The sequence below is a fragment of the Rhipicephalus sanguineus genome, chromosome 1 (genome assembly GCF_013339695.2).
Source record: "Rhipicephalus sanguineus isolate Rsan-2018 chromosome 1, BIME_Rsan_1.4, whole genome shotgun sequence".
In the NCBI taxonomy this organism is placed as follows: Eukaryota; Metazoa; Arthropoda; class Arachnida; order Ixodida; family Ixodidae; genus Rhipicephalus; species Rhipicephalus sanguineus.
In genome coordinates, this window is record NC_051176.1 from 257,745,395 (window position 1) to 257,761,800 (window position 16,406).

Below are 16,406 nucleotides of genomic sequence, written 5' to 3' on the forward strand. Positions count from 1 at the left end.
ATTTCCTTATCTAGCAAGGCAACAGATGGGTGACTAACACATTTTTCTTTCAGCCTGTCAATATGAAAGGCCTCCATTATTTCTCTTGAAGTTCTGTTCCGATGTCTGTACTCTAAAGTAGTGTTTTCAAAACAAGGCGAACATGAGCACTCATTGCAATGCATTGCTAAATGTGTACTTGGGCGACCTTTCAGGCTCGACATATGCTCCCTTAGCCTCGTATTAATGCATCTGCCAGTCTGCCCCACATATACATGTCCGCACGTCAGAGGTATATTGTACACCACATTATTTGCACATTCAACAAACTGGAGCTTGTGTTTGATGCCACAACCCCATTGTGAACTGCTCAGTCCGTCACGTTTTTGGTTAACCAACGCGCATACTCCTCCGATTTTTTCTTTGGCCGAAAACACCACCTTCACATCATAACTTCCAGCTACCTTTTTGAGTCTATGTGATAGCCCATGTACATAAGGGATTGCTACCACCTTAGAGCTAGAATTAGTCTGCCCACCCGTTTCCAAAACCGGTTCCGTTCCCTGTTTTAGGTAGCCCCGGTTCTCAGTGACATATTTTTGGGCAGCGTAGATCGTGACTTGGCAGTGTGCCTACAAGATGTAGTCTACAAAATATACAGGTATGTGGATGACTACTTAGTTTTGGGGTGCGATGTGAACAAGGAGGGCTTTAGAAAAACGGTATTAAATGCATTTAATTCGCTAGGAAAGGGACTAGCATTTACTTCTGAAGTACCGGTTGGAAAGAAACTACAGTTTTTAGATCTGAAGCTAGAGTTTTTGGCAGATCACGTGTGTTGGGCCTTTTCGCCTAGGGCTGGGAAACCGCTCATGAATTTTGCTTCAAATCATTCACGGCTGGTCAAGAATGGCATTGTCACGAATTGTTTTCGGTCTGCTTTGTTAAAATTTTGTGTACACACTGCTCATAGTTCGTTTCAGGAACAAGTTGCACGGCTTCTGGATGCAGGGTACCCGTTTTCAGTGATGTTGGCTGTAAGTATCAGGCTATTGAAGAAGCTAAAACAGGGAACGGAACCGGTTTTGGAAACGGGTGGGCAGACTAATTCTAGCTCTAAGGTGGTAGCAATCCCTTATGTACATGGGCTATCACATAGACTCAAAAAGGTAGCTGGAAGTTATGATGTGAAGGTGGTGTTTTCGGCCAAAGAAAAAATCGGAGGAGTATGCGCGTTGGTTAACCAAAAACGTGACGGACTGAGCAGTTCACAATGGGGTTGTGGCATCAAACACAAGCTCCAGTTTGTTGAATGTGCAAATAATGTGGTGTACAATATACCTCTGACGTGCGGACATGTATATGTGGGGCAGACTGGCAGATGCATTAATACGAGGCTAAGGGAGCATATGTCGAGCCTGAAAGGTCGCCCAAGTACACATTTAGCAATGCATTGCAATGAGTGCTCATGTTCGCCTTGTTGTTTTGTAAACTTGTGTGACTGTATGTGTTATGTGGTTATCACTGTATATATCATAATCGTCACCCAGCACCTGGAGTAGCATGTCAGGCGAACAGCCAGGCAAACATCTCCAGCTTCATTAAAAGGTTTATCTCTCTCTCTCGCCTTGTTTTGAAAACACTACTTTAGAGTACAGACATCGGAACAGAACTTCAAGAGAAATAATGGAGGCCTTTCATATTGACAGGCTGAAAGAAAAATGTGTTAGTCACCCATCTGTTGCCTTGCTAGATAAGGAAATTTCACTCTTGTCTGCTGTTCAATAAGCATGTGATAAGAGCGCGATGTGCGCATTTCAAATCAATTTGAGTGATCAGAGTGCGCAGTTCCGAGGGGTGTTAAGTGAACGTTTTTCAAAAAATAAACCAGTTGTTAGATTGCGCCTGTGTGTGTCTCTCTTCTTTGTCCTTGTGTGCCTGCGCAAGTATTTCAAAATGAACTTGTTCCAACTAGGCCGAATCGCAGTTTTGCTACAGTTCATTTCTAGTTCCTCCGGCCCTCTTTCTTCGTGTCCTAACTTCGACTTAACTAACCCAGCGGTTCTGGTGCCAATTATCGCGGTCTGCGAGTGCAGGGCGCGTACGTTGAGCTGGTTACTAAAAATTGGACAGTGCCCAGTGGAGGTTCTGCTTGTGTGTGGATGGTTGACCACATCGGCAGGACATACGAGAAGAATCAGCAAAATCCTGCGATCAGAGAGCCGAAGACAAGTTAGACACTTCAAGGATTGTCTAAGAGTGGCATGTTCGTCTGTGTTGGATGGGCGTCTCAATGACAAAGCCTTGCGAGACTGGTGTAGACAGGCAGACATTCTGACTGAGGTCCTGTGGAATGATGTGCGTCGAAGCCTACCGAAGAAAAAGAGGGAACCGCCAAAGGGAAGCCTTCTATTGCTAGGTGATGCTGCGGTGGAAGAACGACAACAAAAGGTCCTGAGGTTAGGGCCTAAGTTCTGCGTTGAACCAAGACTCGACCTTGTTGACAGACTATCCCTTACAAGAGACATTGCTCGGTGTGTACCTGAGAAAGAAAAGGACAGGTGTGTTGTGGAATGTGTCGACGTGGTGGCCAGAGCCTCGGCAAGCAACAAGCCCAGCCTTAACGTTGGTCGGGCAGCTAGGTATTTGGTTGACAATGACTTAAGGGTAGTGCAAGCGGACAAAGAAGGGTTCTTGGTTGCTCTACCTGAGAATATGTACGTAGAAAAAGCCTCTGCAGCTATGAGGAAGTGCTTCATAGAATGTGAAGTGAGTGTGGAAAGCGTAAAAAAGAAGGCGGTCGAGCTACTAAAGAAATGCAACCTAGAAAAACTTGCTTCTGATGTTAGGAATTCAAAAGGAATGAAGTTGACGGCGTTTTTCACAGCCAAAACCCATAAGCAGGAGGTCCCTTTTAGGCCTATTGTTTCAGAGAAAGGGGCGTGGCATTGCCTCGTTGCTGGGTATCTGCAAAAAATGTTGAAATCATTGAAAGTGAATGATCCTTTTTTGCTGGCTAATTCTGAAGGCCTTACAAACTTTCTGAAATCAGATAGCACAAGAAATAGCTGGGGTATCAGCATAGATGCTCAAGACTTATATTACTCGTTGCCGCACGTGCCTTTAATGAAGTGTGTCCATGAGTGCATAACGGAAAATAACGATGAAGTGATGTTTCGTAACATGTGCGGGATGCCTGTCGGGTCTTTTCTAGAGCTACTGCACTTTTATTTAGAGAACACTCACGTGGGATTCGGGGAGAAAACGTTCATCCAGGCAAAGGGGGTTTGCATAGGGTCAAAGGTAGCCCCGGTTCTCAGTGACATATTTTTGGGCAGCGTAGATCGTGACTTGGCAGTGTGCCTACAAGATGTAGTCTACAAAATATACAGGTATGTGGATGACTACTTAGTTTTGGGGTGCGATGTGAACAAGGAGGACTTTAGAAAAACGGTATTAAATGCATTTAATTCGCTAGGAAAGGGACTAGCATTTACTTCTGAAGTACCGGTTGGAAAGAAACTACAGTTTTTAGATCTGAAGCTAGAGTTTTTGGCAGATCACGTGTGTTGGGCCTTTTCGCCTAGGGCTGGGAAACCGCTCATGAATTTTGCTTCAAATCATTCACGGCTGGTCAAGAATGGCATTGTCACGAATTGTTTTCGGTCTGCTTTGTTAAAATCTTGTGTACACACTGCTCATAGTTCGTTTCAGGAACAAGTTGCACGGCTTCTGGATGCAGGGTACCCGTTTTCAGTGATGTTGGCTGTAAGTATCAGGCTATTGAAGAAGCTAAAACAGGGAACGGAACCGGTTTTGGAAACGGGTGGGCAGACTAATTCTAGCTCTAAGGTGGTAGCAATCCCTTATGTACATGGGCTATCACATAGACTCAAAAAGGTAGCTGGAAGTTATGATGTGAAGGTGGTGTTTTCGGCCAAAGAAAAAATCGGAGGAGTATGCGCGTTGGTTAACCAAAAACGTGACGGACTGAGCAGTTCACAATGGGGTTGTGGCATCAAACACAAGCTCCAGTTTGTTGAATGTGCAAATAATGTGGTGTACAATATACCTCTGACGTGCGGACATGTATATGTGGGGCAGACTGGCAGATGCATTAATACGAGGCTAAGGGAGCATATGTCGAGCCTGAAAGGTCGCCCAAGTACACATTTAGCAATGCATTGCAATGAGTGCTCATGTTCGCCTTGTTTTGAAAACACTACTTTAGAGTACAGACATCAGAACAGAACTTCAAGAGAAATAATGGAGGCCTTTCATATTGACAGGCTGAAAGAAAAATGTGTTAGTCACCCATCTGTTGCCTTGCTAGATAAGGAAATCTGCTGTTCAATAAGCATGTGATAAGAGCGCGATGTGCGCATTTCAAATCAATTTGAGTGATCAGAGTGCGCAGTTCCGAGGGGTGTTAAGTGAACGTTTTTCAAAAAATAAACCAGTTGTTAGATTGCGCCTGTGTGTGTCTCTCTTCTTTGTCCTTGTGTGCCTGCGCAAGTATTTCAAAAATGGACGTTGCTTACACTTCGTTTAGATGAATGTGACGTTTAGATGAAAGTGCCGGCTTTCCGTCAGACAATGAGCTACCCTTTAGACACCAGTGTAGTCAATGTGCCTGGTAAGCCCACGATATGCAAACTTACTCAAATTACACAAAGACGTCGATCCACATCGTAAGACTTAGCTCAAAGTGTGCTCTAAGTGCGTGACAAGCAGCTACTCGCTGACTGCTTTGCGTTAAATCGATTCCCACAATACGTGAGATCTACCGGAATTTTTTTCCCCCTTATATAAAAGAAATTTTGTGTCTATACGCCCGTTGTCAGCTATTAGCGTTTGTGCACATTCACGTACAATATTGATGTTCCTTTTTTAGCTTGGTAATCTGCTTTCTTGTCGCACCTGTATGCCATAATTGAAATGTTAATCGCTTTAGATGCTTGTTACTTACAACAAACAACTGCGCCGTTTTTCCCCCTATTTAATCGTGCTGTGCGGCTCTTATGTGTAATGCTTCGGTGAATGAAGGTATTGCAATCAATCAATCAATCAATCAATCAATCAATCAATCAATCAATCAATCAATCAATCAATCAATCAATCAATCAATCGATCGATCGATCGATCGATCAGTTAGGTCAAAGAAGAACAACAAGTGAATTAAAGTGCTGAGAGTACATATAAGCGCCTCGCTGGAATGCATTGCTAATATTATTACTGATATGATTGGAGATGTTGGAGTACAAATGTGGTGCCGGTTACTCCTTGGCTCTTGAATAAGTGGGAGAACACACAACAAACTGATTTCGTTGTTGCATACAGGTCAAAATAACACCACGACGTAACAAAAGAGGGCGGTACACAAAACATTTGTACTTGTTATCCCGTACAAATTAAACTATCACCACGGCATCGCATATTAAATTATCGTGGAGTTATAACTGAACATGAACGCCTGGCCTGAGTCTCTTGTTAATAAATGAGAACTTAAATTATTGGTCCCGTGGGGCGGGCCACCCAAATGACTGGTCGACAAAGTGCCCATCCATACTTTGGCTAAAAATGGACATCATACTACACTTCATTGGCTTTCAAGTGACTATGGAGACAGGTGACCCTAGCAGAACGCCGATAACTCTGCTGGGCCAGGCCTTGATGGCAGCCCACACTTGGTGCTCTTTCGCCATCCCTTACGCCACTAAAGCTCACAGTTCCTTGAAAGCAGTGCTCAAAAAATGGCACTTTTGTCGGGATAAAATTTAGCTTGAATGTTTTGCATGCCCACACGAGACATGTCACTCTCTTTTCACGCTGGGAATTTCGCACATAAGACGGAAGCGGAAATTCCGATCAGCTTAACTGCGGCGCACTTGGTAGACGCCCGTAATTGATGTCCCCGTTTATGTTTCACCGTCGGGAAAACATGAAGAAATCGAAGGCTCCTTTCAAGCTGCGATCTCACCCGGTGCATGCTCGTCCGACAGTGAAACTTGCACAACACCTCTCTCTCGTGTGCCTTACCTCGGGAAATGAGAGTCTTGTTTCGGTCTTTTCAGTAAAGTTGTCGCAATTTGTTGTGTTGGGAAGAACATGCCTTGTCAGCATTTTTGACCTCTGGAACCGGTTACGAACCTGGATGACAGGCTTCAATCTTGCGTTGGAACGAAACGTATGAAATTTCGGTCAGAGTTATTTACTCCATGTTTTATAATAACTTGTTTATGTATTAACTCGAGTTGTATTAGAGTGACTGCCTTTGTTGCAAAGTCAACCCCAGGGGAATGTTAATCGTTACACATTCCCGGTACATATATGAGCAACTAAGAACGCGTTACTTCCCACTTGAAGGGTAGTAGACCGGAGCTACCTCTGGTTAATCTTCCTGCCTTTGTACTAATATTTGCTCTTTCTAGCTAGCGCGTTTCCTCAAGCATCCTGTTTTGGTCCCTCTTGAAGGAGAGGGATACATAACTTTTCCTTTATGAGATAATATAATCAGATATAGAAAGCAAACCAACGAAGCATCATTGGTTCACACATTTGCGGAGCAGATAACGCGCATTTTTAAAGAATGGTGTCATTCAGTGAAATGAATTTATTCAGTATTGAAAAAAAAAGGAAACTTACAGTGCTCTCAGGGTGGCTGCGTAACCTTCGAGGGATCCGTTTCGCAGCACTTCCAGTGAAATTCGCTCCAGTGACCTGCACAGCAACACAATAAATGTTTAAGCAGCGTGGATAGTTGGGCGAGTTGGTGCGAGTTCATTCTGGTCGAACTGCGCAATGGGACTGGAAGGAAGGCAAGACAACTGTCTTGCCTTCCTTCATGTTCCGTCCCATTGCGCAGTTCGACCAGAATGAACAATGAACGTTATACAGAGGTTGCTTTCTGTTCAAAATAAAGAATGTATACGTAACCTTAGAAGTATTAATCGTAGCGCAATGTAAACGTGCGCTTCATTCAAGGTGGCTGCCACCAAATATATTAGTCAAACATTAATGAAAAAAAAAGCGAACGGGAATGATGGTGATGATGATGATCGTGGTGGTGGTGGCAGCAGCAGCGATTTCTAATGAAATCACTTTTGAAACTTGGTGGCGGCAATCACCTGGTTGGGCTAGTCAATATCATCAACCCATAGCCAGCAGAGGTAGCAAGTGGTAGCTGCTCGTTCACAGATTCTCACACTGCACGACGTCAAGCAGCCTCCGAATGCAGAGGCATTCGGAGGCTGCTTGACTTCACGCAGTGTGAGAATCTGTAGCGTCAAGTTTACCGTTACCGAACATAGGTGTAGTAAGGAATGTTCACCTGGACAAAAACTAACACGCTCATTGGCGCAGCGCTTGTCACAGCACTATGTCACTTGTATTCGGTGCGGTTTACTCTATGACGCCTCAAATTCAAAAAAGCAAGAGTAGCGCTATCTAGCCTGCTAAACTTTTGTTCATGAAAGGTGTTTGCCATTGGCCAGCCAGCTTTGCCAATGATATGTCCAATGCCACGATTAGCTAGCGCTTTCTCTCGTGAGGAATTCTAGTGTAAGAATATCTTCGTGAATACGAGCACAAATACTTTAGTTTGTAAGGGCTGTTTGCCTTGGTCGGCAGTCTCAGCTAATTTGTCCTACTTCACAATTGACTTCTGTTTTCTGTTTGAAAGTGTGTTAGCATAAGTGATAATAACATTAGCATTCTTAACAGGTGACGTTGATGCATCTCTGTATACCAACTGGACTCCGCCGAAGAGAGGCCACACTGCTTTATCGCTTATGGCTAGGCGTGGAATTTACGAAGTCCTATTCCTTTCGGATCGGAATGGCTGACAGTGCTCTTTGCGATGCCTGTCGTTGCGAGGAGACGCTACACCACGTCCTGTGCGACTGTCCGGCATATAATATTCAGAGACAGTCACTGGCGTCCGTTCTAGCGCGCCTTGACGGTAGACAAATGTCTGTTGAAACAGAGAGATAAACATTTTAATGAAACTGGAGATGTTTGCCTGGCTGTTCGCCTGACATGCTACTCCAGGTGCTGGGTGACGATTATGATATGAGACCGGAACTTCAGGCAAAATGCCTATTTTTTCCTGGAGTCCATTTCGAGCCTATTTTAACATATAAGCACGAACTAAGGCAAGAGAAATGTTTTAATAAAATATTTATTGTGCCTATAAGTGCCTATTTCGAGGTTCGTGCCCATAGCAGCTTTTCAGCGCCTAAAAATGCCTTTTCTCGTTCTTCGAGTACACGTTTTGCTTAAATGAGCTGTTCATACTGTTCATATGGAGGAAAAGAAAAAGCACTTAGTGTGGCGATATTAACTACAACACGCGCATAGATTGCTAGTTATGTTTTTTTTTTTTTCGTTCACGTTTCTAGCTCCTGTTAATGCGCGATTATAGTGCGACGTAGGGTAGACGCGCGCATGCGCTGCGTCACGTCGGCGAAAACAGACCATAGTTCGACGCATTGCCAGAGCCAACGTATAACTGGACTCGGCCGATGCGCTCCGACGCATGTGACGCTTGCCAATGCGCCGATAACGTGGGTCTATAAACGCGCCTTTGCGTGAGTGGGGCTAGAGTGTACCTCAGCGAGGCAAGGCGAGGCTAGCCTAGCGCTAGTGAGCCCCCCTAAAAGATCTCCGTCGCTTGGTTAGAGAGTGGTGCTGCTCAGCGGTTGCGTGAGGGGGTGCTAGAGTGTACTCTATCGGGTCAAAACTAAGCTAGGCTAGCGCTGCAGCCTACAGCCTACACGTCAGTTTCGTTGGCATTTATATGCTTCATAGCGGCAGCTGTCGGAAGTCTGCCAAGCAATGCCGAAGAAAAAGGCGCCGAAAAGTGCCCTTGTCAGGCAGTGGACCAGTGGATCGCAGTGCCACGCCATCGGAGAAATGGTATTTTGCCATCGATGTGGAAAGCAGGTGAGATGACAGTGGAAAGGTCAACAATATTTGGCGTTTGACGTCCACTCTGAAACACGCGTGGGCATAAAGCTGCCAAAATTGCTTACGCAACTGCCAATTTGAATAACCCCTGAACCTGAGAAAATAACATGTATTTTGTGGTCATTTCATGGGCACTCAGGTTCATTGTTTTGTTATTTTTATATCCGCATCTGTGAACTCGCATGCAACAGAAAATATGCGGCGCATTCTCAGTCGAATACAGGTATAAGCATTTCGATGGTAAAATGCTCGTTTGGGCTCGTTCTATGTAACTTCGCCATTTCTTCAGCGTTTGTCAACAGCCGCAAGTGAAAAAAGTACAAGTGCAAGTGCACTAAGAAGTTCCACGTATCCAACGCACCTTCACGCAGGTACCGTGTGAAAAAAAGTGTCATCTGGAGCAGCACGAGAAAACGTTGCATCAAGCCAACGCTCTGCGCAACGAACCTTCGACGTTGAGGCAGTCGTTCTTGTCGGAAACTTTTGCTAAAGGAAAGACGTATGTGAAGCATTGGTCGCTGCTAACATCCCCTGGGCGAAGATCGAAAACATGACATTCAAGAATTTTTGCAAAAGAGCTGCAGACATCAGAGTCCACTCTTTGCAAGCAGTACCTGCGGCCAGTGTACGAGGACACGTTAGCAAAAGTCAAGCGATCGAGAACTGGGTGAATCGTACATATGGATTTCAGTGGACGAGACCACAAATGCGACCGGACGATTACTTGGACCTTTTGTAGCTGGAAAGCTGGATGCAAAAGAGAAAACAACACCTTTCTTGGTATGCTTGTAACAATGAGAAAAAACGAGCGGTGATACCATCGGCTACTTTGTGAACTCGTCCTTGAGGGTATGTAACCCTCCGGATCTCACGACGACCGAGTACTGCTGCTCTACACAGATGCAGCAGCTTATATGCACAAGACTGCTGCACTTTTCAAGGTCTTTTATCGAGAATTATTGCATGTCACTTGTTTTGCCCATGGAATTCATCTGGTCTGTGAAGAGCTGAGAAAGTCGTTCAGTTCTGTTAACGAACTAATAGCTGCAGGCAAGGCAGTGTTCTTTAAGGCACCTTCGTGCCTTTAAAGAACAGTTGCCGGATGTGCCGCTGCCACCAGAGCTCGTTGTTACCCGCTGGGGAACTTGGCTGAAGACAGTGGACTACTACAACAAACACTTCGCTGGTGTTAAGGGTGTTATTAACAGCCTTGCAGCGGACGAGAGCATCGCCGTGAGAAGAGCCCAGACTGTTCTACACCACGATACACTTGAATCTTGAAGTGTTTAAAAGTTCTGAGCGGTGCGGATTCGAAGATTCCAGATGCAATTAGAACATCGAAAGTGCCGGACTACAAGTATACTCCACTAACTTCAGTGTACGTCGAGCGTTCGTTTTCTGCATACAAACAAATACTGACTGAAAGAAGGCACGACTTCATGCCCGAAAACCTTGAGGTGGTGCTGGTTTGCTACTGCTTTCATAGCCTTTCTCAGAGTGTCCAATCACCCTAGCTTTCACCTAAATCTGTTCAAATGGTTATTCTTTTCCTACTTATTTTCATGAGAAATATAAAATTAACTTTCCCAGAGCACAGGATTTGCCTGCTGTGTTTGTTAGAATCGAAGATTTGTCCTGAAAAACGCTGCTGAAGTAATTATGAATGGTGCCTATATATGCTTAAACGATAGTTTTAAGGCCTATTTATGCCTAAATGACAATTTTTAGGACCTATTATAGGCGCCTAAAACTTTGTTTTTTCGTGCCTGAACTTCCGGTCTCTAATTATGATATATACAGTGATAACCACATAATACATACAGTCACACAAGTTTACAAAGTTTCGTTCAGGCTCGTGGCCCGCAAGAAATTCAACAGCGCCTTCGTGGCACGTAGCGCACAGGTGCTGCTTTGCCATGGGCCCAGAACATGTCGCAACTCTAAGCACGATCCCCGTTGAAGATGCAAGGCTGCCTTCAGAGACTGTCTCTCTGATGCGTATCGCTTGCATTCACAAAGAACCTGATGTAGATCTTCTTGGACGTTGCATTGGAGGCACATTGGTGAGTCCGACAGCTTAATCTTGCTCCTGAAGTAGTTGGTGTATGCGACGTTCAATCTGATGCGGTGCAAGCATGTTTCATCTTGCCTGTTTAGGTCTCGCGGCATATCAAAGTTACACGATGGGTCAATCTTGTGAAGTGGTCGATACTGGTGATTAGCATCTGTCCAGAGAGATCGCTGGAGCCACCAAGCGTGTGCCGATACGATTGTCGCGGCATCTTTTCTCGAGAAAGGTATCTTGATGATTTCTCTCGAGGCGTCATGTCCAGCTTTGGCAGCGTCATCGCCTGGACGTTGCCTTGTATTCCACAGTGGGCAGGTATCCACTGCAGAGCAATGCGGTGATGGAGGTCACAGGCTTTGTTGCATAGATATTTGATGTCCATGACGAGTTGGTCTTGCGTGCGTGGAGACTTCAGAGACTGCAGCGCCGCTCTTGCTTCTGCAGCAGGAGTTTCTTCGAGTTCACGTGCGTTATGCCACCAGAGTGCCGGGTCATCCGCTTGCTTCAGACAGTGGACTTGTGGTGCGGAGCTTGCTCCCGCTGCATTATCAAAGCGCATCAATGCCTACGGAGCCATCGTGGAAAATTCCTTCGTGGTCAATAATCACTTTTGTGCCTGGGTTCAAGAACAAGAGACGACTGTTGAAACAGTTCTTGCATGCCGTCAACAGAAGACATCACAGCTGAAGGCGACGAAGGCACTGCTGAAGTTTTTAAAAGACGAACTTGGACAGGCGGCTGTGATAGAAATGTCGCGTACCACGCAAGGGTGACCGACTGATTCTGTGTGTGCAGTGTCATGTGCTATCTTTCTATCTTTCTCTTTCTCTTTCCTCTCCGTCTTTAATCTCCCCCACCCTGTCCCCATGTGTAGGGTAGCAAACCGGTTGTCCTATACTGGTTAACCTCCCTGCCTTTCCTTCTCTATTATTTCTTCCCTCTCTCTTAACCGTCTAGTCCCACTTAGATGTACAACTGTCTGACCATTTCCGTATAGCAACAAAAGAAAAAAAAATCCGGCAGATCCCACGCACTGTGGGAATCGATGTAATGCGAAGCAGCCAGCAAAGAGCTGCATATATCGCCTTGTTTGTCTTTGAACCAAGTGAAAACATTCATGCCATAGCATCTAGTCCACCATATATCGCATGTTTGCCATGCACGCATGCATGCACAATCTAGTATACACCACGCCAATGGAACGCATATTCTGGTATATACAATGCATGACCTGTTGTTTATGTTCATCACGCACTCGTGTCATGCCATACCAATTTTGGTATATATCACGTTAAGAAAACGGCCGGAAGCGCACCATGACAGTGGCATGTAAAGCATACCGTACATGACATGCATAACATGATTCGCATGTTAAGACCTCTCATTTATGTTCGTCATACAGTCACATCGCGCAATACCAATTTTGGTGTACCTCAAACGAGCGAAATGGCCGCGAGTGCACCTTGAGTATAGCACGTAAATCATGCCATACATGACATGCATATCATGGTTTTTCATGCTACCACCTGTCACTAATATTCATCATACAGTCACATCGCGCAATACCAGTTTTGGCGTATATCAAGCTAGCGAAACGGCCGTGAATGCACCATGAGCGTGGCATGTAAATCATGACATACATGGCATGCATGCCATGGTTTTCATGTTACCACCTGTTATTCATGTTCTTCATACAGTCACATTGCGCAATACCAATTTTGGTGCATATCAGTCTAGCGAAACGGCCACGAGTGCGCCATGAGCATGGCATGTAAATCATGTCGTACATGTCATGCATGTCATGATTTTCATGTTACCACCTTTCGTTTACGTTCATCATACAGTCGCGTCGCGCAATACCAATTTTGGTGTATATCAAGCTAGCGAAACGGCCGCGAATGCACCATGAGCGCGGCATGTAAATCATGACATACATGACATGCATGTCATGTTTTTCATCTTACCAACTGTTATTCATGTTCCTCATACAGTCACATCGCGCAACACCAATTTTGGTGTATATCAATCTACTGAAACGGCCGCTAGCGCCCCATGAGCGTGGCATGTAAATCAGGTCGTACATGACTTGCATGTCATGATTTTCAAGTTACCACCTCTCACTTACGTTCGTCATGCGGTCGTGTCGCGCAATACCAATTTTGGTGTATATCATGCAAGCGAAACGGCCGCGAATGCACCATGAGCGTGGCATGTAAATCATGACATACATGTCATGGATGTCATGGTTTTCATGCTAATACCTGTTATTCATGTTCTTCATACAGTCACATCGCACAATACCAATTTTGGTGTATATCAATCTAGCGAAACGACCGCGAGTGCGCCATGAGCGTGGCATGTAAATCATGTCGTACATGACATGCATGTCACGATTTTCATGTTACCACGTGTCACTTATGTTCGTGATACAGAAATGTCTCGTCATACCAGTTTTCTTATATATCCGTTCATTTAAACGGCCGCGAGCGCCCCGAGACCATGTCATGTAAATCATGCTGCACATGACATGCGCGCCATGATTTGCATGTTAGGACCTGTCATTATGTTTGTCATGAACTCTTGTCACGCCGTACCAATTTTGGTATATATGAAATTAACGGAACGGCCGCAAGAGCCCAAAGGCCGTGGAATGTAAATCATACTGTTCATGACATGCGTGTCACGATTTTCATGATGTGACCTGTAATTTATGTTCGTAATAAGGCCATGTTATGACACGCCAATTTTGGTATACATCCGATTACCGAAACGGCCAGGAGAGCACAAAGTCGTAGGCGGCTAGATAGATAGATACGCTCAAAGTCGCAGAAGTTCGCTAAGGAATGCTTCGCATTTAAAATCATGTCAGCTATCTGACCATTGTCGTATGGCAAAAAAAAAAAAAAAATCACGTCCGATGACTGGCTTTGAATTCGGTTCCTTCAGTGCAGCAGACCGATGCAGGCCACGTACAAACGTGCAAGCCAGCGCTTTGAGACGCTTGACATGCGAGCACCATCACATGACAACAATTTACTGATAAAAATGATAAGACGTGCTTTTCCAGCTCTCAATAACATTAAAAAAATCATGTCTTAAAAAGAAGCTTATGCGATCGGGCTGGCAGGTATAGGTAAAGTTAAATGATGGGCATGACTGAAGATGTTAGCTATTCGATTGCACTGTTACGCAGTATAAGCTTTATATTAAAAATAAATAAATAAAATCTAAGAGGACAATCTTTTTTAACAATTGCAAACACTTACACAGAAAAGAGAGGGAGAATAAATTTTTACTCTGATTAAGCTTAGTGTGCGCCCTAGGTGGGTGGCCACCTCATTCCAGGTAGCCGCAGGCCATGGCCATCTCTCGTGTTCGCTCAATCAGGCTGCGCCTATCCTTCGGGTCTGGATGTGATAGCCTGGCCTCCACTGCTCTTCGGTTAGTGTTTGGGTGTCTGCGGTGCCAGGTTTTTGTACACATTCCCTCATCATATCGCGTAGCGTCTGGGACATCGCAGTACGTACAGATGTATATGTGCTCAGTGGGCGAGTGGGTGAGATTCGGTACAGTCGGATGCCGCGAAAGTAAATATTGGTTTGCAATTTCCTGAGGGTTACTGCCTCTTCCCTAGTTAGGCTGGGGCGTAACCTGCAGTGTAGCAAAATCTCGCTTTACATATCAGGAACGCCATCTTTCCTCCTTAGCTCGTCCTGTGGGAAGGCCCGGTGAACATGAGCTCGGGCGGAAGCGTCGGCTCCCTCAATTCCCAGCAGGCACTCGCTCCCTGGAGTCCAAACGATGTATGTATCGGGTAGGCGCTTCTTTGCCGTTGTGAGAATTTGTAGGGCTTGCTTGGAAGTTCTTCCTTTCTAAAGATTTCGGCAAGCTGCTTGGGTGTCAGTCAGTATTACAGCTCCCTCCTCACAGGTTGATATGGCCAGGGCTATTGCTGTATGTAATACCTACAGCTGAGGCGGTTCATTGCGTGAGATCGTCCCACTTACTTCAAGCCAACGCCTCCTCTAGAAAGATGCCTGCCGCGTGAGCCAAAAACCTCCTGCCCTACCCTTTCCCTCCTTCACAGTTTCTAATGAGGGCAGTAGCTAGCGATCCTTGCGGTGGCCGCTTGCAACACACATTTGCGCATGCGCACATTACCCCCCTCGACGTCACACCACGCCAGCCCCATTGAAAAGAATAGGGGAGAACGTGGCGCCATCTCTCGACAAGCGACCACAACTCAAGGCAGGACGGCTACAATGGGATAGCCAGCGACTCCGCAGGCATCTTTCTACAGGAGGCGTTGTTCAAGCACACGGCCGCATTTATAAAGGAGCGTTTTACTACACCAGTAGCTCTTATCTTAAGATAACTCGGCATGGTCCGGGCATAGCCCGGGCGTGGCCCACGCATGGTGCGAAGGGACAGCGAATGATCTCTCAGAGCCCTAAGTTTGAAGCACAGCTGTTTCCATTGCGGAGCGTAAAGGGGTTACTCCCGCAACATGTGGGCCTCTCGACCGCCGCTCCACAAGAACATGACGCAGACCTCGCCTGAAGGATATTAACGAGAAAATGCTTTGTGTAGGCAACACAAAGGTAAAAGCAGGAGGAAAAGGGCGCGAAATCACAAACACACACACACACACACACACACACACACACAAAACGTCTTACGCTAGAATTGTTCGCAAAATAAATTTTCATCTAATCCCGACGTAGCCCATATTATTAGAGAAGGCAGCCGAAAATGGCAGGGAATATTTACGAAAGAAAAGTTTTGTGAATTCGTCTGAACGTTTCCACAGCTGAATCGGTACCTTCACATTTAGACCAAACTTCAGCTCAAGGTATACGCTACAAAAGTTGATGTTTTTCAATCTCCACCAAACCGCGCAGCAGAGGACCTGCTCGCTGGAAGTGTCCGCTATGTCTTTAACCTACCTGCGGAACACTGGAACGGTGTATTTTATCCTTGTTCGTGTGCACATTCTCCCAGTTCTTCCGCTCGTCCACTTGAAATTGTGGCGGTTGACTGGAAGCCCACTGGAATGCAAATTCTCAGAGCGTGTTTCTACCCGATAATTTTCATGTATATCTTGCAGCAGGCACGTAGCCAGGATTTTTTTTCGGGGGGGGGGGGGGGCCCAAGGCCTTATTTTTCGAAAGAAAGTCTTTCCATGGCAAAAAGAAAAAAAAAGTTGCCCGGGAATATAGAAGGCCGGACGAATTTCGGGGGGGGGGGGGCGGGCCCCCCCCCCCCCCCCCCCCCCCTTGCCTACGTGCCTGTCTTGCAGTGTGCCATTTTTTCCTGGTCGTTGCAAAATAGTTTGAGCGTAGACCACGAATCTGCGCAAAATGACCATATATTAAGCGAGGAACTAGCCTCA

General features: G+C 45.6%; 1 protein-coding gene across 1 annotated transcript in view; it reads right to left on the minus strand.

The window, feature by feature from the left end:
* LOC119382488 (lutropin-choriogonadotropic hormone receptor-like) overlaps window positions 1-16,406 on the minus strand; it is a 242,594-nt gene that overhangs the window by 163,930 nt on the left and 62,258 nt on the right. The window contains exon 2 of the mRNA XM_049411513.1: window positions 6,625-6,699. Within this exon, the coding sequence (XP_049267470.1) occupies window positions 6,625-6,699 (75 nt within the window). The remainder of the gene's footprint in view (window positions 1-6,624; window positions 6,700-16,406) is intronic.